Below are 25,093 nucleotides of genomic sequence, written 5' to 3'. Positions count from 1 at the left end.
TATATGTGATATTTCCAAAGGGAATGTTTAATCTGATCCATGAAATAAACAATTTCCTTAGTACAGAAAAGAGAAGTCAAATGCCATTAACCCACAGAGAACAAGCCTGTGCTACCTTCCTCGTGATCTCCTGCCCAAACTTTCTGTCCAAAACTGCTTCTGTGTCTTCAAGAGAGGAAAGAAAAGCTGTTTCTTTAAAAAAGTTACATCCTGATCCAAGTGACCCCTTGAGCCTCTTCCCATTTCTCAAAAGTTATGCCATATACAACAATGTTAGCATCTCCAGCTTTTGAAGAAAAAAAACTAGTTTGAAGGAAGGACTGAGTTATAGAAAGGAGAACGTAGTGCTACTTCAGCCCTATCCTCAGTTTATAAAACTTCTATGATCATTTCATCTATTTTCTTAAGCTGTGTGCAAGATGTTTGTTAGCCTCTCTACTGATCTAAATTTTGGACATTCAAACACATCTTACTAACCTCACTCTGCATCTTTTGAACATCCTTTGAAACTTGGTACATTGGTGTATCCACAAACTCAAGCATTGATTTGCCTTTAGATTTCTCATAATTCTCTTTGTACTTGACCTGGAAAAACAAAAAAAATACTGTTAGCAGCTGAGAGAATGTGAGATCTGACTGCTTGCTACAGTACCCTGGAGATATTTGACATAGAAGACTCTTACCAAACTAAATCTGTTGGAGAAACAAGGCAGCTAGACAAGGAAATTTTTTCTGGAATCATGTATTCCTTTGCTTCCATACATCAAATGAATTTATTTTAACATGATGAAGTTTGACAACAGCAGGAGAAAAGAGAATCAATCACCTTTAAATAATTGCATGATTTTTGCTGAGTGACCTATGGCTGAAAACTTGGCAGCTTTGCAGTATGATCCCACCATGTTTCAGCAGAACAACAATTACTCTAATCCCAGCCACCACAGGTCTGTCTTTCACGCTCCAAAGTATCATTCTGAAACACTCTTGTTTGCACTGGAGGGAGAGAAAAAGCAAGCAGAACTGTGGTCTCAGTAGGGTCTGGTCTTGCATGGACATTCTTCTCACAGCTACCAATAGCCATGAGCTTAAAGCTAGCAGCGAAATTATATTTAAGCACACATGGCTAAGACACTAACGTGCAACTTTATGCTAACTCGTGAAGCAAAAACACTCTGCTTAAAGGAAAAGGCTCCTAAACTATTAATTTAAATATCTTTTATTACGATGGCACATGTGACTATGGCCAAACACATTATTTATCTCCATCAGGGTGTGATATAGTAGTATATTCTAACAAGGAAAAAAATAGCTATACATCAAAATATGATATTCAAAATGATTAATGTTATTTTATTTGTCTCTTCAAAAATACTGATGTCTGAGTTTGAGAAAACTGTTCAGAATCTCTTCCATTCTCAGACTTCTGATTTGAACACTAGATTTAAATCCTGGAACTTTCTGTGTGGGTGCTTCTGATTGACTATGAATTGTACATCACTGCAATTTGTAATGCAGCTTCGTGCCTCATTTAATCATTGTTAGAATGCTGTATTTTTATCTTTCCAAGATTTATTTATGATCAAGTATACCTGTTATAGCTTATATACCTGTTATAGGTTATACCTGTTATATACCTTATATACCTGTTACAGGTTATAGCTTTTGTTTTGCTTACATCGTTTCTTATATACACATGGAAACAAACAAACAAAAAAATCCAAAAACATTATTAAAAAGAAATCAAACACAGAAGGTTTACAATTTAAACACCAAGTATGTTTTTCACCTTCCACATCAGGAGTTCTCCTGCTAAATTTGAATTTAAAATACCCGTTTTCTCAAAAAAAAAAAAAAAAAGAAAAAAGAAAAAAAAAATTGACAGTGGTGAAACAAAGAAAGGATAATATAAAAATAAATTTTTCTAAATTCCTAAAGAAAATGCTTGTCCTCTTTATGTTAGCTAGAAAATAACCATTAATTTCTACATTTTAAAGTGCCAAGGATATCATGGTCTGTGTTTGCCTCCTAGTGGAAATAATTATAAATGTCACAAAACAAAACTTCTGTAGTGGAAAAAAAAATTAAAATTTCCTCCACCTACAGATTCTGACTTCACACTTTATTAATTCGTCAATTAATTGAACTAATTTTTTAAAATCTATAAAATCAAATGAGGGAAATTGCACAACTTTTTGATACGCTGAACTAAAGACACCAGATTTGGGTTCTGAAGTCTATTTAGTCACTCTGCTTCAGAAAATTCAAGGCAACTAAGTTCCATTTTTTAGGCTGTAGTTCATCACCTCAAGGTTTCTACAACATGGAAAAATTTTAAAGGTACAAAACAATAAACTAGCTGTAGTTACATCAAAGTTTTAACTGATGTATCTCCATAGTTTATGTATACCATGTGAGGGAAAAGTCGCTCCTAGTGAACTCTCTTTTTCACCAAATTCATGCATATAATATGAGTCCAGCCTGTCAAAATCATAATGTATGTAGCTACAAAAGTAATGCCTTTTATTTATTCATGGAAACTATAACATGTACTAAGAGCACTATTGAGTAAGAAAACTATCGGCTATTAAACACTATTTTTCAATACAGCCACCACCATTAGCTATGCATTTTCACCAGCAAGGGCGTGTATGACACACTCCTAAAAATCTGCATGGCCATCCGGAATGTGGCTTGTCTTTCACATTGCTGACACCACTGCTGAAACGTATCACCCACCACCTCACTGTGCTCACATCCCTAAGTATTCAGAAAGCATCAAGGAATGTCAGTGAGTGCAACTTTTTCTGCACTGAGGAATTCAATTTCATTCTGTTGCTACATACTCACTTCCATGTCAGACACCATTCTGTCAGACTGCTCCTCTATTGCCATCTGTCACATGGCAATAAAATCTAATGAAAAATTGGTGGGAAGGTTTCCCCTCTACCGCCGTTACACCAACATCTGCCTCTGACATTGTGGGCCAACATAATAAAATAGGAGGCATTACTTTCAGAAAAGCCCTTTTATTTGTGTTCAAATATGTCCATCTCCCTTTTCTATGAATTGTCGGCACTTATGCCATGGATGCTGACTTGAATAATAGCTTTGCTTTTGTATTCTAGTACATGTATTTCAAAAAGTTACACAGACTTTCTTTTATATTCTAAGTCAATCAGCAAATTAGTTCAATTAACCATATTAATTTATCACTTCAATTAATTGTACAACTTACAATAAATCACACCATGGTAGATGTGGCTATGTTAAGCAAAAGATGAAAAGAAGGACAGTGTTCAAGGAAGAAAGGAAAAAGCAAATCTGGGTAATTAGTAAGAAGCTCTGTGTTTCATACTATCAGTTAGAAGTAAAGCTGACCATGCAACAAGTCTTTGGAAATCAGTGAATGACACAGTCTCTTTCACACAGTGGAAGAGACTTCAACAAAGGTTCGGTACATGCTATTGAGAGACAGGGAGAACACAAAGAAGGTATTCGAGAAGCATAGAGAAAGGCAGGAGAGAAAGCCATGGTAAAATGAAAGAGATGACAGAGGGAGGTCAAATCTGAGAAGGATTTCAAAAATGGGATTTCTGTGGAAGACAAATAATTAGTGGAGACCCTAAGAATTGACAAAGCATTCTTCTTCCTGCTCATAGCAAGAAAAAATATCCACCAGCATCTGGACAACACAAAAATCAGAGACACGGTTAATTAAGGAATCGTTAGAAAAGGGCACACACTATATAAACCATCAGTCAAATAAATAAATACATTTTACAAGAAGTAAGCAGCCTTACTTCCTGCAAAGGAAAGTCCAGGATTCCACCTCATTACAGATGACAACTTGATGATATTCACTCTGGGGATATTCATTCAATCAGTAAAAAAAAAAATGCCAATCTTACATGACACTGAAGGAAAGTAGAATCAGGCCAAAATGCAAAGAAGTATACAGAAAGTGTAAACTATGAACATATTTATCATTCATATTAAAAAAAAAGGACAGTATTAGCTTCACACGTTAGAGTGACACAGACAAAAAGCAATTCACTAAAGAGAAACGTGAAAATCAAGTATAGATGAGAAGGCTGAATTATTTTTATTATTTTAGATAATAAGCTTCTTCAAGCAGGCACTGACTCAGAAGTCAGTATGCTACTACTGTTTATTAACGCTGACCCTTTCCCTCTGAAGCTCGCACCTCCTGCCAACAGTGAGTAATCCTCCTTCCCAACATCACTCACTCACCCACCTCCACAAAAGTGCTGTTGTTTCTGGAATGAAAAAGACAAGTGCAGCTTATCAGTCTCCAAGCACTACACGTGTAGCATAGGTGCTCTTGGAGTGGGAGAGAAGCTTCAGCACTGTACAGAGACAATGAGTTTCCTGCATCTTTCTCCCTATTTCATGAGACCCCATTTGGAGCACTGCATCTGAGCCTGGGCCCCCTGCACAAGAAAGACATGGAGCTGTTGGAGTGGGTCCAGAGGAGGGCCAAAAGATGGTCAGAGATCTGGAGCTCCCTATAAGGGAGGTGGGGTTCTTCAGCACGGAGAAGAGAAGGTTTTGGGATGCCTCACTGTGGCCTTCCAGTACCTAAACACGGCCTACAGGAAAGTTGGAGAGGGAGTACTTATCAGGAAGTGTAGTGATAGGACAAGTGGGAATGGCTTTACATTGAAAGAGAGCAGATTTAGGTTAAATGTTAGGAGTAAATTCTTTACTTGGAGGGTGGTGAGGCCCTGACACAGGCTGCCCAGAGAAGTTGTGGGCACCCTATCCCTGAAGATGTTCAAGGTTGGATGGTGCCCTGGGCAGCTTGATCTATAGGTATTAACCCTGCCCACGGCAGGGGGTTGGAATTAGATGGTCTTTAAGCCCCCTTCATACTCAAGCGGTTCTATGATTCTATTTCAACCACAGCATCACTATCTTATATCCCAGCACCAGCCCCACAGAGGGGCACTGTCTTGTTATGTAGCAGGATGGAGTTTTGTGATTATTACTTGATCCAGTGTAGGAGGCTTCAGACATTTAGGAGGAAAAAAAAGGCTTAAACAGAGAAGCTCTAAGGGAAGCTAATACTTAATAGGCTGCTTATGGCAAAGCTCTAAATATAAAACTAACATAATTGCCAATTCTGTAATGACACGTGCAGATGAAGGCAATGTTAAGATCTTAGACAAGATAAGATTTGCACAGAAAGAAATATCTTAGATCAACAAAGAAAAAAATGTGGAACATTTTAGACAGAAATAGAAGAAATACTCAAGTAACAGAAGTCTGTATGATTCTTAGCCAGTATATTCTTGTTGATTTTATAAAAGAATCTCTCTCCCTAAAAGTTCTTTCTTCACTTACATCCCCCAGCTACTAGTTACAACACTACAAATCACTATATATGAAATCATGTCGCTAGTGGCAAAAAAAAATGTACATAGGTATATATGTATATATATGTACATATATATAGCAAGGGATCTGGTATTTGTAAAATACTTATATATATATATATATATAATTTTTTTTTTTTTTTTCAGATCATCGTTATAAAGCCAACTTACATCACTGTGCATTTTGCTGATATTCAAAGCATGGTTTAAATACAGCAGGTTTGGGAGATCAGAGGCTGGATCATGCAGACTTTCCTTGTAATCTTTCTTGTAATTCACCTGCAGAAAGAATTCAGGTTAGGTAAAATAAAGATTAACAACATAATTAACAGCTAAAACTGCAGTGAGTCTGTCTAGAAACATAAAGCATTAAGCACTTGCCTGAACAATTTATATCAGACACTAGATGGCGCTCGTTTACTATTATTTTGGGAACTAAGAAGAAAAAATCAATAATGGATTCATTCCACTTGGGAGCTAACTCAAAGCTTTACTAAAAATGAATAAATAAAATAAAATAAAACAAAATAAAATAAAACAAAACAAAACAAAATAAAATAAAATAAAATAATTTTTAAAAAATCCCAAAATCATACTTTGCATGATATTTCAGACTACTTAAGAATTTTTGCTGTTTATTCAAAACAATTCTGCAGAAAAGTTATAAAATGTGCATTTTCTTCAATGCTTTCTGTTTATTAATTTTAAATGTTGTTGAATATTGTTCTCTCTCTACCGATTCAAATATTACACTAACTGCCCAAATTAAAAAAAAATCTACATAAAACAAATGAAGGGCAATGCTCCAGGTTATTTTATTTAATACATATTTTTTTCAGCAAAGATAATAAATATGATCATCTATGGCGAAAATTAATCACTTAATGAGAAGATAACTTTCTATCAGCCTATAGTAGGATTTTCCATACTTTTGATATCTGCACACCCATCTTTACAGGAAGAAAGTATCCAGCTTAGCTGTCTTAGAAATATAGCTCCTAAACCAATGCCTTCAGTCACCTTCTCACATATATCATGTTCTTCACTGAGCTAGACAACCTTCAAAATCAACAATACTGAATTTACATATATTTTATAACAGTAAGTACTCTAACAATTTTTTTAATTATTTTTTTTTTACTAAACGTTTAGATTTTGGAAACAATTATTCTGTTGAACCCTTCCTAAAGGCAGCCTCCCCTGTTTCCTTTCAGTGGTACCCCACACTTTGGAAACAACGTGCTACAGAAGTAAAGGTTGTCTTTAGGCTTTAGGGGATCACACCCTCAAAGAAGAGCTCACATTCTCAGTATTGGACACACTGTTAAATATCCTGATACCATTATCGCTTGATAAAGATGTTTTCTCCAATCTGCTTTCAGCAGCAGCACTCATACAAAATCTTAGAAATAGTTTACTCTAAAATAAAGATCAGAAGATCAACAGATACAATGAAATCTAAGAGAGAGACGTGCAAATGTAAGCGACTCATGCTAACTCCCTCCTACACCCTCTGGAAAGAAGGTGGTAATTTTCTCCGTCTAAAGATTGGTCAGATGGTTCTCCCTCTACACCGGTATTCGCCATTCCTCAGTACAACGGGACTGAGTACATTAACTTAGAGTGAAACACGAAATTAAATGAATAAAGTGAGCTGAATCCCATGAAAAACTTTGGAGCCTTGGAGAAGGGTTTTGTAAGAAACAGAGGAATAAAAAGATAATATGCTGTACCTACTATACAGACACATTTGACAGAAGAAACTTAAGCTCACAGTAGTAACTTGTAAAACGGAAACTTCTGCTTGAGAACAAATAGTAGATTTTTGGGGATGCAAACATATGCAAAATACAAAGCAAATTCACTTACATCACTTGCCAAGGTCGATGCAATCTGTGCTTGCTTGAAGGAAGCACAGTCAAGAGGATTGTACTGGTGGCTCTTCATTTCTTTTTTGAACTGCTCTTTGTATTTCACCTTCCACCAAGAAAAGAAAAAATAAACATGTTTGATAATAACATGTAGTACTTAAACAAGACAGAAGAATTATTAAACACAAATCCCTTGTCCATCAATCCTTAAACACTAAAGATATTTAAAGTTCAGTGTAGCCTCACCTCTAACTGGCCCATGCTAGTTTCAAGTAAGTTTCATATATCTGAATTTTACTGAAATTAAAAAAAAAAAAAATTAAAGATTGTCGTTCGCGATCGTTGGTGCTGAAGGATTTACAAAGGGAAAGAGAAAAGAAACCACATGTCCTGGATAATCAAATAAACCAGAACTGCTTGACTAGCAATAGTAATCTAATCACTGAGAATCATTCAATTTATAATTAACATGAAAAATGAATTCTTAACATAAAAATTGTAAGAAATTGTTATGCTGTGAAATAAATCATTTGTTGCAAATTTTTCAACCATTTCAAGCTGCTGAAAACAAAATGCAGGAAGTCAGAACCAAACTTCCCGCTCAACTACCTTCCCACCACCAGGTATATGTGTCACCAGCAGTATGCCAACTTGGCACCAGAGCCCCAACTTCAACTTTTCATATTCTGTCCAAAACTTCTCATGAGTGCCCCAGGAATCTCTCTGTAATACAGTCCTTTCTAGGGAGAATGCCCACTTCATTACAGTGTTAGAAAGCATAATCAAATGACTGCTTGCTATCACTCTCACTCTCTTTACTTTTTGTTAAAAGGAAAATGGGGAACGATAAGACATGTAAGGGGAGATGAGCAATAACTGTTGAGGTAATGGCAGCAAATGTAAGTAAAATGCAACAATTACACAAAATGTTTGAAAAAAATGAATTTACAGACAGAAAAAAATGAAATTGAGCAGTCATTTTCCTCCTATGTTGTGCATGTTCACCAAACATCTGGAGCCTGCACACATGCTTTGCTGCTTTCTAACAGCTGGGTACAATGGAGGATAAAAGTTGGCTCTGAATTATGCTGCTTTCATGAATGTTAGTCTGATACTTGATATTTGAGGCTATGCAACATCCATTATAATTTGCCACGCTCTGCTTACGTAGTTCTTTCCTTATTCTTTTTTTCTCCATTCCCACACGAATATCTGATAGAGAGGCTAAACCACCTTAAACAATCTCCTTCAAAAACTACTTTTTTCTCAGCTTTAGTTGTGGCTAAAATTTTCTGTTTCCTTTTCAACTCTTCTTTCACTCAAAGAAGTCTTAACATGGTTTAGCTTAATGTATTTTCATTCCATTTAGCCACAGTGCCTGATATTTCATTAATCAGGGTAACAAGAAACCAAAAAAAACCTGCCAAACAGACATTAGCCTATCTGTTCAAGAACACATTGTGATTCCAGTACTTATATTCATTTGTACAAAGAAAGGAAATTCTGAAATATTTTAACTCTGAAAGAGAAACTTTATCTGAACGCAGGATGAACTTCATTCATAATCTTTCACACTACCTCTAGAAAGGAATATCTATGGCTTTCTCATAGATTCATCTGGTTTACATTGTTCAATATTTGCCTTGGCTTTGGATCAATTGCAAAAGCAAATATCTGAATATAAAGATCCTGCCTTTGTCAAAGGCAAATCCATATTCTGTATATGAACCAAAGGACTAAATTGGAGTGCTTTTTCTCTTTTCAGTGGTGTATCCAGAACTCGTCTTCTAATAAAAATCAGGCAGTGCTAGAATATCTGACTCAGAAAGCCTCTGAAAACAGGGATCAAGTCAGTACGATGAGCACAACTCTCCTTTACCCCACACACATCATAAGGACATTGTGCACAAGAGTTAAACCACCCATTACCTAAGGCTGTTTTTGCCCAGTCAGCAAACCACCTCATATTGTGCGTGTGGCCTGAATCCACAACGTGGTCCTTGGTACACTTGTTAAGTGTGAAAAACACAGTGCCAAAGGGACGTCTCCTCGCATGTGGCCTGCAGTCTTCCAGCTGCAACTATTTTATGTCATTCTTTTAATATAAATATATATTTTAACAATCTCATCAATCTCAAGATATCAGCAATGAATCCTTGTGTCACATCAGATCATATCATTGCTACAGAAAGAAGGAGGGATAGCCAATGCACCCCAGACCATGTATCTTGGTGCCAACGCACAGAAGGTTCCCTAATGTAAGGAGGATGCCAACCCATCCAACCACAGTGCATTTCTATCAGTGAAGGCTCTTCCAGCACCTCCCAGTCCTGCTGCCTTGTCTGGCTGCACTGCTTATTACCTTTGCTCCCCTCTCCAACACCACCGCACATGTCGCTCTGGGACAAAATGAAGGCAGCACAATAATATCAGATGACCCTGACAGTATCTCAAGAGCACTTCCAGCAGTAATTTAACTCTGACTTGTCATAGGGGATTCATCTCATTGAAAGCTACACACGCACATTCCATTCTTTTTTTTTTTTTTTTTTTTTTTTTCCTTTTAAATAGGTATTTTCTTATTTCCCTCTTCCTTTTTGAAAGAATTCATGGGGCGGGGGAGTTGTGGGAGAAGGGAGAGGGAGGAGAGAGAAACTATGAGTAAGTGTGAGGGAAGCAGTAGTATGCATGGTGTTTTAGCTTCATTTTGAACAGAAGTTATGAATGCAGTTTAGAGGGAAAAAACATGCCTGAGGAAAGGGTTCCAATTAAAAAGAAGAAAGAAAAACACTTTGTCAGTGATTTCTAAAGCATCTATAGGGGGATTCTGACCAACTTTGTAACCTGGTGAAACAGCAAATAAAAATGTGGGAGTAGAAATGACAGTTGTTTGTGGAACCTTATCTAAAAATTTCATCATTAAGCAAAAGTTTACTTTAATGAGGGTTTAAAACAATAGTTGCTTACTGATCACCTTAATTAAAGTCTTGAGCTTGTTTCTTTTTTTTTTTTTAGTATGGGTTAATTTAAAAGAAATACGTGGAAGCTGCTTTCTAATCATTGCTAAAGAATGAACAGATTTTGCAGGCTTTTAGCACAACAACATGCCTGAAGAGCCCAACTGGAATTAAATAAAGACTGGATAAACAAACTTCTCATTGGCTTGCACAAAGCCTATAAAAGTCAGAACTGCAGCTGGACAGAACTGTGTCTTTTGAAGCTTTGCAGCAACATTCCTAAATCAAAATCTGTAGTTCAAAGCTGTTCACACAGGGAGTGTTCAGTTTCAGAAGTGGGTGACATCACCCACTGTTCAGATTTACAAAGAAACTACAAAAAATGGAATCATTCAATCATTGGGATCCCAGGATGAAGTAGACACTTGCAGCTAAAGCATTTCCTCATGAACATATGAAAATGTATTTAAAAAAATAAAGAACTTGTAAAGCACACAGATATTGAAGGAAATGTGATGTAAATAAAGAGCCGAATTAAAATACTGGTGGCTAAAAGCTTTAGTGGAGCTTAATGCAAAGAAAGACAGAAAATCCTAGTCCATTGATAATCTCAGAGAAGATATATCTTGGGGGAAAAGAAAAATCTACCTCTAAAACTTTTATCCTTGAAACAATGCACCATAATGAATATAAATATGAATATTCCAAATTATTTATCATAAAAGCAATATTAAGCAACAACAAGGGGAATGCTTCATATCAGCAGCTCTTTGAAAAATCTCATCAAGTGATGAGATGATAAAATAAAGAAGAGCTTGCTTAAAAAAGAAATGGAAAAAATAATCCAAACTGTACTATGTACATTCAACAAGCTGACAAGCTTCATGTTTTCACAAAGGCTAACACAGCTTCTGCTTCAAATTTGGTTTCAAATCAACAGAAAGAAGTTATATTATGCTGAGGGTAAATATTCTAGTCCTAGGAGCTGGTGTTTTCGCTGCTGCTGTCAAGACTTCGGCTGTTTGGTTTTATTTTTTGTTTGTTTGTTTTTAAAGAGAAAGTACACTGATTTGGTACAGCCTTGAGTACCAGTCAAACATTAACACGGTTTTCTTCACTTTGCCTTCCTGCTTGCACTGATTGTTTTCTCCTTTTGTTACACCCACACTGCCTGACCTCTTCGTGCTCCTGTTCTCTATTCTCCCTAAATTACCTACCCATATGCATCACATTAAAACATGTTATCATCTTTTCTTCCCATTACATCCATCAGAACAGCCAACTTTGCTAATTTACTGTGAGGGTCAAATAACTAATATTTTTCTGCATGTCATAGCTTATAGATTTGTGCTATTAAGGGAGACTATCAACTTTCTACACAAAAAGTTTCTAAAGCTCCTATCTGCTGAGAAAGAAACTAAAACCCTAAAACCCAGAAGGTCTGGAGACAATAAAGAGATCATTAACTTCACTATTTTAAAATCTTATAATTGTTACAAGCCTGTTTCATGATCCCTACATAAAGAGGACTGATGAAGCTGACATACATTTAGTGCACTTCCTCTCCTACAGCACAGGTGCATTCTTCATCCTGACCCATCACCCTGCTTCTTGGACACAAGGGTCATCATAATTTTTCTGTGGTTATACAGGATGCTCTTGATTTATGGCCAGTGTGTCTAAGTGTTATAATGATTCAAATAATATATAAAAACATTAGACAACTCATGGTCACTGCCCTTCCTTCAGAGGAGGTGAGGAATTGCTGAATGCACCTCTCTGCTGCTGGAAGCAGCTTAGTACTTACAGCTTCCATGCTACTCTACAGATGGATGGCAGCAGAGTGTCAGGCTGAAGCCCAATCATTTTTATACGTGCCCAGCCACATTTTTAATAGCATGTGGCCTATCTCACATATTAAAAGCAGCCTCATCGGATAGTTGATTAGAAAGTCCCTTCCAGCTGAACTACTCTACTTCATCAATGTAAGAGTGAGGGGCGGATAAAGGATGAAAAGATGCCAAAACTGGGATCCAGGCCCTGTCTTTATGTTTGACCACTAAGACTAACAAGAATCATTTTTACAAACAAACTGCAAGCTCCATGGTATCAACTGCTCTCTTCTCTTCCTGGCACACCCTCTGCACTATTTGGACTCTCTGGAAAAGTTAAAATTGTACACCAAATGATTCCTTCTGCCAAAGAATCTCAACTATTAGTGGTGCCATCCCTGTCCCTGGCTGTGAAGAGATCATATGATAAAGCTACTACTTTGGCAGATACAGCATTCATTGTCCAGGAGAAAATGCATCTCTATCAAAAATGAGATAAAACACACACTCATTAAGTCTGTGATGCAACTAGCACAGCACTAGCCTTCAGGAAACTATAATCCAGGTGTTATTTTTTTTATTATTTCTATCGCTGATTAAAAACTCTGGTACCAAGCATAGTGAGTTAGCAGAGCTATTGGAAAGGGACCTGCATTGGTTCCCTTTGTGACAATAGGCAGCTGCAACCCCACTACATTCTGAAACAAATTGTAATGGAATGTATGGCCTGCCATTAGGTGGAAATAACAGATGTCAGACGCTAAATTTAGAGATGATCGCTTTCAAAAAACCGCAAAGACAATCACCTGCCTTCCCCAGAAGGGACACCAAAGTCTGAATAGATAGCACAACACTGGCTCTTCCTAGAAAGCACAGGTTGACTTCCCAGTTTGCATGATACCAAAAACAAAAGACCACTTGAAAGTTAATGATCATCCAGTGAAACAAGAAGTCATGCAATAGATATCTAAGGGCAATGTCTGTTGACATCAAAAGAAGCTCAGTTTCTTGTAGACAGACACTACACTGTTCTGCAGCTTGTTCTCTATGACATATAATTCTCATTTTATCCTAGCTCTAAAGACTTTCACCATCTTACCAAATCACAAAGAGCTGTTATAAAACGCTGATCTGCAGACTGTTCTAGTCTACTCCAGTTGTTTGCTTTTATTCCTATCTGTGGGAAGACTGACATGACCTTCTCCAATCAAAGGAGGCAATCCTCCTCACATAGGAGGGCAGAATTTGTTCGTTGGTTTAAAAAAGCACTGAGTATAGACTGACAGGGTTATTAGCAAGGATTATGTAAGGCACTGTTAAAAATTAAAAAAAAAAAAATCTCATAACATGAAGTTGATCATCTGCAGTAGTAGTAGAAGAGTCACAAGAGGAAAAGAGAATATTTATGTTCCAGCTATTTTTTTTTTTTAGTTTTGGATAAAAGTGACTTCTCCGTTTTTCCTTTTTCTTTTTTCTTTTTTCTTTTTTTTTTTTTTTTTTTTTGAGGTTAATATATAACAGAAAGTAGTGCATAAAAGCTTCAGTTTCAGGGGGAGGAAAGGCAGGCGGTTTACATGTCAGGCCAAATTCAGATCCCATTACTCACATTAGCAAGCGGTTACACAAAAGACCACAGTTACTTCAGTGGGATTAATCACAGAGTAAAGTTCTATTCAAATTGAATGAGTAGCAATATTTGCCACTAAATTACAGTTAAAATTTTAGAAACCCTAGATAATACATATAAATATACACCACTTCCACCAAAGAAGAGTTGTAAGAGTCAAAGTTCATTGCATTTTTGCATAAAAATGTATATTCTGTTTCCTAGGAGTCTTAAATTTACCAGCCATTGCAATACCATATGAAAGGGGTTTGAGAACATAATCTTCATGCAATTAGAGATAATCATCTAAAAATCTAAATATTTTCTTGAATTACTAGGAACGAGATATCTGAATGAAGTCATTGTAAAATGACAGAAAATCTTACTTGGCTTAGAAGTTTAGAAACTCCTTTGGCATGTTCAAAATCTGGTCTTCCAAGTACAGCGGGTTCCTTAGTCATCTCTCCCCTTCCTTTCTTGTACTCAGCCTTAAACAAATCAAGAAAATGAATATGAATCAGTATTATACTGCTTGGATACTTTTTTTTATTTTATTTTATTTTGTTTTAAAGAAATGTAAGCTTTAAACCTAAGCAGTATTCTAGTCAGTTCAGGAAAAGCAGCTCTTCTCATGCTTCACCTCATTAAAAACATAACATTTATTTGTTGTAAAACACAATGCACAGCATTCATAAAATTCAACTTTAACCAAATCCATGAGTTAAGCCTGAGAAATACACTTCTCCCACTGCTCCCAATCAGGGCAGAATGAGTTACAGTGGTTCAGCATTTCTTAAGACATGGTCTGCAGTTTACACAGATTATTTGTAGCAGCTGAAAATAGCCTTGAAACAAAACGAGGCTGAGGGGCAGCTTTTTTGAAATACAGGTCAAATTCCATTCTCAGTTTTACCACTGCAATCTCACTGGATGTCAGTAAGGTTGCAGTGGTGTAACAGGGAGGAATTAGTCCCACAGGGTTGGTGTTATGTGATCTTTCCAGCTGAACGACTGCCTATGTAAATTGCTGTTTTGTTTTTTTGCAAAATGCATTAGAAAATAGTAGAGATAAATTCACAATAGGTGCTTTGGAATATAACAAACTAAATTGCTATTGCCTAAAATAGATTTCTTACATTACTCAGGCTCTGAATCAGCAAGGAGTCATCTTAACAACAGAGAGAAAGAAAGATCCAAAGCTACTCTAAGTAAAACAGGGATTTTACAGCAATTTCTAACTGGGCATTGAACATAAGACTTACTAAGAGGTTTTAGTTTTCATAAAATGCTGAGTGTTCAAAGGTGAATGAATCTCATCTCTCTTAAAGCCCTACTTCCATAAGTACAACTCTCCAAACGAGGTGCCTGATTAGCCTCATATAAAACTAATAGCAACTGTTTAAAGTCTTGGTTCAGAATTTATATATATATGTATATATAGTTCATAATAACAAATTAAATAGCATCACACACAACTGCTTCTGCTCTGCTCCTTGCCCAATCCATTAGCAGATGTCACAGTGGGAGGAGCAAGAATTTGAGCAAAGAGCTCACGGATGGGAGCTGCATGCAGGAGGGTGCTGCTTGCCAACACAGGCTCTCCCAAAGACAATGGGAGCTGCATGTCCCTGCCATTGCTAGAGTGAGAGGAGCAAAAAGGTACTGGGAGGCGCACCTCGCCCCTACTAGGCTGAAAACATATCTACAGGCATGCCAGCATATATCTAATTTTTAGAATGAGTGAAATTGAAACAAAACCAACTTCACTAAATGTAATGTTGTCTTCAGTTGTCTTCAGTCACCAATTGTAAATGTCAGGCTGTCAACGTCAAAGCAAGCAATCCATAACTTCCTAACATTCCAGGCAAGTTATTTCCCCCTTCCAAAGCTTTCTACCAGATTTGAGGTGGTTTTCTGCTCTTGCTTGGAAATACAAGAATTTCAGAAGCATTCTGAATGATTTGTCTGAAATTGGAATAAAAATGTCTAAAAAAAATACAAATAGACTATCAGAAGAACATACATCACTTATTATCTTTGTTATCTCTGTTGCCATCTTAATGTCTGGCCTGTTCAGCACTTCAGTGTATCTGTGAGTATCTTGCACATCCCTCTTATATGACACCTGTCAAGAAAAAAAAAAATAGAAAGAAAGAAGAAACAGTTTTGATTAAAACAAACAAAAAAAGTTTCAAGTTTATAAATCATCTCTGAATGACCTATCAGCTCAGCAATCAAATTCAGTGAAACTCCACCTAATTTATGTCAACACAGTCCTGCTTGACAGAGATTATTTAGTAAGACCTACACACAGGTTAACAGGCTGAGGAAGAAATTCAGAAGCATAAAATACAATATTAAAATGAAAAATGGTTTCACTTGAAAGCATAGTAGAAAATGAAAGTGCTGCAAAGACCCAAATATTATCATTAAATTTCAGTGGAATTGCAAGAGGACAGTATTTTTTTTTCTGTGCTATACCCTCCTCTTAATACAAACGAATGCCTCCAGGATATGCAGCCTAGCAGATTGCAGCTACATTGATGAGAGCCTGTAACTGTACCATGCTGAACAGCCCTCTTAGTAATAGCCAGTCATGAGGCTGGGCTGTAATTAAACAACACCACTCCACCACAGCGCGCTCTTATTCCCTGCAACTCCACTTACCCTCTACTTTACACAATCATGGGAACAAGAAGACTGAGTGTTCCACGTGGAGCACAAGACCAGATCTTTCTATTTGTGCAGAAGTCACTACAATAATGAATGGGCTCAGAAGACTGGCCAGAATACTAAACCACAGGTAGGAGAGTCCAAGCACTCACTATTTAGCAAAGCAATCACAGAAGCAGTCTAGATATCAGAGGTGCTCCAAAGCTCACAGACCACAAACTATCCTTTTCCTTACTCCAGTTCATAGACTTTTTCCTCTCCCTTGTTTTATAGCATGTGTCAATTCAAGCCAATTTCCAAGAGCTGTCTCACTGAATTATTCTGAATGATTAAGAATATCATCTCTGGTATTCAAAAGTGTCTGTGAAGTTGAAGTTCCATGCAAAAGTCAGAGATCATAAAGTCCACTTGATACATTAAGTATCAAAATAATTCCTGTTCTACCAGACAGCTGTATATTTTCTTTTTGTAATGTTTAATAGTGGTAACTGACCTCTGAAAGTTGTATTTCACCATTAAAAATTCACAGAATTGGAGGGGCTGGAAGGGACTTCCAGAGATCACGGAGTCCAGCTCCATGTTGGACAGGTAGGCATCCAGGTGGGTCTTGATTATCTCCAGAGAAGGATAATCCACAACCTCCTTGGGCAGCCCATTCCAGTGCTCCATCACCCTTACTGTGAAGAAAAGTCCTGAAAGGTTCCCTCAGTTGAAGCATTATGTACTATAACCAGTATATCCACCTCCTGTTTCCAGTGCACAGTTTTAGTATGGCCACAACGGAACAAATCCACCTACAAGTCTAGCAATCATCAAGTGCAGCTCCCAGTGACAAATCTGTAGAAATGTCATGTAAAAATTAAAAAACAAAAAAACAAAAAAAAAAAAACCAAAACCAACAACAATGAAAAAAAAAAACCCTTAATTTTTGGCATATATTTTATATGCAACAGGAAAGTAATATTGCAACCATATGGCCTCAACTAAGTAGACAAGCTAAACAGACTTCAAACTGTTGGCTGTTTGCCCACAAATAGATTTTTATGATTTTTTAACTTACAATGATTGACACACAAGTGCAATCAATGATAACATAAATAAACAAATAAGTTGCATGAACATAGCCCACCTATCAATAAAATAAAAACTGCTTCTTCTAGGCTATTACAGCCACTGAAGTTTTGTTTTGGTTAGGCTCCAGTTTCTTTTCTTTATTTATTTTTAAGAAACTAGATGTACAGACAATCATTTGCAATTCAGGGCTTTACATGAATTTAGTTAATTATATGCTGTTCATCCTAATGACCACATGAGGTGAGGTGAAAACCACAGAAGCAGCTGAAACAGGTTTGTGAATAGCACCCTATCATCCATGTAAATTGCAAATTAAAGGCCAGCATATGTGCTCAAAATAGAAATTAGGAACGGAGTGAATTTAACAACAGAGAATAGAGAACAGCAGTGATAAAGTTGAGGAAATGTGGTCACTTACTGCTTCCAAATGACATGATCATACAGTACATGAAATAATAGATTGTGGTTAATTTCAGGGGGAAAATGGGAGAAAAAAAATAAGACAGTAACAGTCCTTTGTTTTTTGCCGTTTTCAATTATATTAGATGCAAGGCCAATTGCTATAGCTTTCCGCATGTGAATTATTATTCTTCCTGCACCTAAACCAGTGTACCTATTACTTATGTCTCAGGGAAAGTCATCTAACATTTTACAAATGTCTGCAATATATATTTGCTCCATTCTGCAGCTTGTCATACTCCAGTGAGAATAAAAATGTTATGCAGCAGAACAGTAGTTTGTCAGAGGTAGGCCAAAGAAAGAAAAAATATGTTTCCCATTTCCTGAATAACCTCAGTCCCTGGATGCTGACCCTTTCCCATTGGGACAGTGCGCTGGCCTCTATCACACAGCTGCTATTCTGTTCCATCTAGTGATTTTTTTTTTATACTGCTACATTAGAACAGTAAAAGGAAAGCTATTCTGTGAGAGCAGGGGAACAGATGTAGAAAGGGCAAAGCAACCAGCACACTGTATGCACACACAGGCACCAAGAAGGTGGACGGGAGAGAAGAGAAAAAGTAGCCTGGTCAAGTAAAGAATAAATAAGGGAAAGCACCAGGAAAGGAAAGAGCAGAAATGCACATGGAAGGTCTTTTCTCCAGATTTTGTTCAGCCCCTCATCAAGAGCTCAGGGCTCAGACCCTGACTAGCATTTCCAGGCATTGCACAGAGCCCTCACTCAATCTTCTCTTCAAAGCGGTGCTCAAGCTCTACCAAAAGACATCACTGGAGGCTCAAGAAATGTTCCCTCTTGTGAGGAACACACGTCTGTGAAACATCTGCTCAAACTGGACATTATACAGGAAAAAGAAACTGAGACATTGACAACTAAGGAGCAGCAGCAGCAAGCGATCTAAATGAAGAATTACAGAAGACCAGAGGGAAAAAAGGACAAAAAGGAAAAAAATACAAATACAGACTAAATACAAAGTGTTTTTCTACCCCTAATTTGAAATTACAAAAGTGGTTACACTGCTGAGTATTTTTAAAGTATCCATAAAACTAATGAACAAAAGCCATTTCCATCTTTAATCCCCAAACACACTCTGAACTGACAGTAGTTTTTGCAAAGCAGGAAAAAATATTCAGGGTTTTTATACAATGAGTAGACAAATTTAAACAGGGCCCAATTTCCAGCTTTTATGAAAAGACATGAGGCACACAGAGGATAAGCAGACATATCACCTTTCATAATGGCACCACTAGTCATTGGGATGTACTACAGTGCTACACAGTAAACACATTTCAAAATTTCAAAATACATTTCGAAACTACAAAACATCTCAAATTGTCAATTAACAAATGGAAACTTCTGCTACAGTCACCCAAGCACACCCAGGTTTAAGGAACTCAGACCTTTCTTGCACTACTTTGTCCTCCTCCTCTATTCAATTCCAAAACTACTCTAATCTATATTTAACAAATTATTAAAATGTGCACAAGTGGATTTGTATACATTTTGCTTTCTTGAGATTCACAGACATGGATGTCAGCAAAATGTTGGGTACAACTATCTGCAAAATAATTTGTTTCTTACAGTTTGTCCTTGATTAGCATTATCAAACAAATATGAGTCCTCTTACTAATGGTCTGTCAGTCATGTCTTTGCCCCCTTTTCTATCATCTGCACTTTGGGGTCCATCAACAGTAAGAAAATGACTAACTGGTGACAATGGTCACTGGCAACAGCTTTTCTGATCCCCATTTAAATAGTGTTGAAAACTGTTTCCCAGCTCACATAGAAGAAACAAACACATTTATGGTCCATTACAGATTGATGCAGTCACCCTTTCCAGTAATGTGCTTGAAAATTGATTGGTCCCAATTATATCAGGAGTAAACACATCATTTTCAGCACCAGAAGTGGTCCAGAGGGACTTGTTGACAATCACTGTCTGCAGAAAGTTAGTCAGGGAAAGGTGATTTTTTCTAATAAAGATGCTGAACAGAGAACCAGAAGAAGCTTGAATTTAGTATGATCTACATCAAAACAAACACCAACAAACATACTCTTGGTATGCTGCTGATGTTATTTAAGCACGTTTGAGATCTGCTGATTTGGTCTTATCTGAAAGAATGTAAATGTGTGGATTATGACTGCACGATATCTTGAACACAGAAAAAGTGCACTCCTAAGATACTATGGACTACTTAAATATTCAAATTTAGATGATTAATGGAAAAGTAAAAGTATTGCTACCAAAATCATTTGGACTGCAAAGACCATACAGATATATATATAAATATCAAACCTTTGCTCAACTGTCAAGCACCACTGTTTGGTATCAAAACTAAGAGGACAGATACAAACACTAACTTCAGATCTGCAAACTGTCTTTAAATGCTCATAGATGAGTCTATTGCAATTTTGCTGTTTGTAAAAAGAGATCAGCATTTACTTCTTTCATACAATGTAATGCCATGAGGAAAATATGTGGAATTTTAACCACACAGAACTTATAAACAGTTATAAAATCAACACTGTTTTGAAATTCATAACACTCAGTGATGGACTAGGTCATAAAATAGAAAAAAAATTGTGATCTGTATCTTCATCAAACGCTGTGCGCAAAACCAAGTGCTTTATTTTTTTCAGAAACCAAATTGTCATGTTATTTCAGTGTTTAATTTCTTCCTTTCTTCCACGCATTTGATTCTCACGTAAGGTAAATCAGCTTTGTGACCAGACCACCGCTTTTTACAGACCACAGTCTAATTTTGGTTTCAAGTTTGGAAACTTCCAGATGAGACAAATGACATCAGTCAAGCACAGACTTAAGACAGGCCCTAATTCACATTTCTCCAAATGCTTTTTCAAGCCAAAGTCACATCATTAATATTCACTTCACAAAACAGAAGCATAATTTATAGAGAAAAGTACTCCAATGTGGATAAACATGCTTTTAAAGCACTGTGTAGTATCTAAATTATTTTTCAATTCCCTATCATTAAAAAACTCACTTTTGTTAAAAGCAATTTTCTTCAGTGGAAGAATGAAGAAGAGAAAAATCTTTTTCTTACACATGATCACATTGTTCAGGAGATTTTACAGTATTTCCCTATTATTCAGCTCCAACCCACACTTATACAATGTTTTAATGATATTCAAAGTGGTGTGAAGGCCTACAGCACATGACAGTTTCCAAATGTCAGCACAAATGTATTGTAAGTTGAACACAGTCTTAATTTTTAAAGGAAATTGCACATTTCACAGAGTTGAGTATAAATGTCAGCCTTATTTTAAGCCCAAGTAAATAGTCTTAAACACATCCTAATCCTATTAGATGCAAACCCTGCATGTAAAGGTTGAATTGAGTTGGCAGACTATTGTAGGTAAACATGCATTCTGCTCCCGTAGGTATTCTGTATACAGAGTGGTGGATAAAAAGCTTTGTCTTTCTATTCCCCCAGTAGTTTCCTTCTTTTTACACTCCACTTTCAAAGCTGTGATTCCAGGAATAGTCTACATTCTGAAAGAGAAATGCTCCACATCTGGGACACTTGCTATTCCTTACTCTGACTTAAAGATGAAAACACACATGGCTCTGAATTAAAACTTTACTTACAAAGCAAGGAATCCACAACCTACATTCAGCATGGTGCTCAAATAATGACCCAATGGAATTGTGTAAGTCTGATGAACAATAACTGAACTTATAAAACTTGCTCCTTTATGTGTGATACAGATAATAGCCCCATTGCATTGTGATACAGATATAGCCCCAATCTCTTCTTAAACAGATGAAACTAACTGGTTAGATTTGGAGGTTAAGTTTGTTCAGGCACAGAATACCTTCCACAGTATTTTTTTAAAGGAATATTTTTAATATGCTGCTAAAAGTTCTCATTTATCAGAACATCCTTCCCTCCTGTGTTTGCCTCCATTTCCTTTTTTGTTTTCTTTAAGGATGAAAGGAGATGTAACAACTGAATTTCATTTACTGTCACATCTGTACCCTGCCCTCCTTAACTCTGTTAGCAGGTGATGTACAGCTGTAGAAGGGGAATAGGTTTTGTGCTAGCATACTAATCCTCAGACCATGATCAATTTGACTCCAAAATTCATCTCATATTCCTCCTGGTCTCACCACCTGCTCTAAGAATGATTTCCATCTCTCTTCCCAATACGATTTCCTTCCCTAGTAGTCTGCAATCATTCCTAGTTAGGTAAAAACAAACTTGCACTGATGAAGAGAGTTCACATTCTCAGCTTGTATCCTCTTTGAGTCTGACATCCTGATGCTTCCAACAGCAGAAACGGTCAGAGCTTGACAGGAAGAGGGAATTCTGTAATCTAGGCAGGTTGCAAATCTCTTCTGGGAGTTCCAGCTCAAATATTTCCCAGCAGAAGAAAAAATTATTCTGCAAACATAATGCTTCCCTGAAGTTTTCCAGCAGCCTTTTAATCAGTGGCCAGCTGTCAAGACTCTGTACACACGAACATACATCTAACACTGACATTTAACTTTCAGTCTGTATAACCTGAGTGTTTGTTACACTGTCAGTATGGGAGACAGGGTAAACTTAAGATAATTCAAAATGAACACTTTCATTTTCTACATTGTTAGTAGTAAAGAAATATCCCATTTATCTGAGAAACAAGAGAGTTGTAAAATCATCTACTTACCTGACTTGACTTTGTTATCTAAACAGAACAGTACTGGAACACAGCTTACAAGATAAATAGGTATAAGCTGTTTATAAGGGTTTTGTGCTCCCTTTAAAATGGTTTCACTGTTCTAGACAATTTTGTCTTAAACTTCACTTTTCTCTTAAACAAACTTTTACAAAAACTACTAAGACTAACATACATTTTTCTTCAAAGTTGTCTCTGTGTAAGTAGAACACAGAATAAGGGATTGTGAGTTCAAACCTGACCTGAAGCTAATAAAAAACACAAATAGTATTATTAGGATCTTATACTGTGAAAAACGAAAGCACTTCAAGAAATAAACAAGCCACAGTAAAAAAATAAATTAATTAAAAAAGAAAACACTAAATAGCAAAATAATTTATTTTAAATTATTTAACTAAGTATATGATAACAAAGACTTTGGCCAGTGGCATAAGTTAGTATGAAGTATCAAACTCCACTCTATGGCTCTGATTTTGTGACATCAGTCAGAAATTATTCTTTGGAACTCACTAGGGTATGTATTCATGAGACAGGAGGAAAGTAATTCATGTTCATAAAAGCGTGCAATAGCAGGGCAGAAACAACCCCCCCTTTCCTCCTCCTAACCGAATCATCCAAATGTTGATAGTATGAGACACTGAAGCTACACCACTGTTCATGCAAACTTACAGTTTTAAAGTACAAGTAAGTATAGATTAATTTCAAAAACCTCTTTCTGTAATTTTACTTTGAATCCATAGCCCTTAACAATAAAATAACAATAAATAAACAATAGCTATTAACAATAAAAATTACTATTAAGGAATGGTAAAAAACACATTCCAGTGCTCTTTATCACAAATCACGACATCACTCAGAGCTTACCTTTCACCCACATCATGTCCCAAAATACTTCAGAGTGTGTAGTGTAAAAAAATTCCAATTAATGAAATATGAAAACATTCCATGTCCGTTTCCTATCAGTTAGTAGGTATCCAAAACAAGTGAAACTAATTTCACTTGATGAGTTCAACTGGTGAGGTGGAGGAGTACTTACATCACTTTGGTATTTATTGACTTCCATGGCATGCTTAATATCCGGAGGTTCCTTCATATGTGCATAATCTGAAGTTCCTTTCTCAGCATCATGTTTTTGTTTATACAGAACCTGAAAAGAGCAACATCATACTTTAGGGAGCACATATAATATTATGAGCTAAGATAAATCTAGCATTGTAGTGTGTCCGTATTCAGGAAGAAATGTAATTAATTATTAAGCTCCTCAATGGAATCATAACCCTTAAACAATAGCAGCTTTTGCCCAAAAGAGAGACAGATGAGACGCAGTCAGAAGGGAGATTTCTCTGAGTCTATTATTGTAGGTTTGGGTATACAGGATGAAGAAAAAAGAATATGCACATGCAAAAACAGAAAATTAACCTTAAAAATATATTTGAATCTATCTGCTAAATAAGTATAAACTCAGCATTTCTTTTTCTATATTTATTTGTGCATGCCTTGTAACTGAAAAGATTTACCTGAAATACTCATGGCCCAAGCATCAATTTCATGCACTCTTAGGAAATTACTAGCATAATACACATTTGGACTAGCTCAAGGTTAACAAAGAAAAATAATTTTTATATTCTATTGTCATCATGGAAAAGGAAAATGGAATTGGATTGAGTTTAAAACATAGAGCAGTTGAAACTCTGAAGAACTCTGAACTCTGAGAAGCTCAATGTTGGGTGTCCATCCAGCTTTCACTGTAGCGTACTACACTTACATATGCACACACTCACATATTGAAACTGCCTGAAAAGCTGATTTTGCACTTACCCTTGTCCTAAGCTTTTAGGCTTACATTAATAAAATTCACCAGGTTTTGATGCCCAAAGAAGCAGCAAGGAGCAAGTAAATTCATTTTCTAATAGGTTTCAGGAGCAAGCATTAAAATAATCCCCAAGAAAATAACAAATACTAAATAAGATAGAAAGTTGATGAGCAGGAGAAGGATTTGAAACTAAAAAACCTACTATATGAACAAAAGCATCAAATTAGGAAATTTAAAATATGCCATCTCTTTATAAAGCATAAATCCAACATGATCGTGTCTCTGGGGAAACATACACAACTTAAACTGATACAGAAAAAAAAGTTTATAAGCTCCCTATAACGATTAGATTTTGCATCTGGCAAAGCAAATGATCTTTAATAAGATAGAAATATTGCAAATATATCATTATCAGTGGCAATAGAGTAATTACTATACAAGCAGATGCCACAAAAATGCTTTTACTACTTCCCTTGTTTCACATTGTCACTTTTAAGATACTTCCCATTCTAAGAAGCTGACCCAAATGTTGTTTATTTTTTTCCAAAACCCCATAATTTATAGATATTGTATTACACTGCTACTTTGCCACTTTAACATCTACAATTTAATGTTGGGATATGAGCTATGTAGTCAAGATGTTAAAAATCAAAAGCAATCAACTCCCAGCATGAGAAAATTAACAGAAACTACAATCAAGTGTCCACTGACTTGGGATAGTAATACTTTCTTTA

General features: G+C 36.3%; 1 protein-coding gene across 7 annotated transcripts in view; it reads right to left on the bottom strand.

Annotated features, from left to right (window-relative positions):
• The window catches only part of NEBL (nebulette), a 242,846-nt gene that overhangs the window by 50,987 nt on the left and 166,766 nt on the right, over positions 1-25,093 (bottom strand). For 5 of the 7 annotated variants that reach the window (XM_085227297.1, XM_085227292.1, XM_085227294.1 and 2 more), the window contains 6 exons: positions 23,583-23,693; positions 15,686-15,787; positions 14,049-14,150; positions 7,266-7,373; positions 5,568-5,675; positions 478-585 (listed from right to left, as the gene is read on the bottom strand). The exons of the other annotated variants lie outside the window; for them this stretch is intronic. In XM_085227297.1, coding sequence (XP_085083423.1) covers positions 478-585; positions 5,568-5,675; positions 7,266-7,373; positions 14,049-14,150; positions 15,686-15,787; positions 23,583-23,693 — 639 coding nt within the window. The remainder of the gene's footprint in view (positions 1-477; positions 586-5,567; positions 5,676-7,265; positions 7,374-14,048; positions 14,151-15,685; positions 15,788-23,582; positions 23,694-25,093) is intronic. 7 annotated transcript variants of the gene reach the window in all.

The sequence above is a fragment of the Meleagris gallopavo genome, chromosome 6 (assembly GCF_905368555.1).
Source record: "Meleagris gallopavo chromosome 6, MGAL_WU_HG_1.1, whole genome shotgun sequence".
Lineage (NCBI taxonomy): Eukaryota > Metazoa > Chordata > Aves > Galliformes > Phasianidae > Meleagris > Meleagris gallopavo.
The sequence above is the reverse complement of the archived record's forward strand: the minus strand, read 5'-3'. Positions and strand labels throughout refer to the sequence as shown.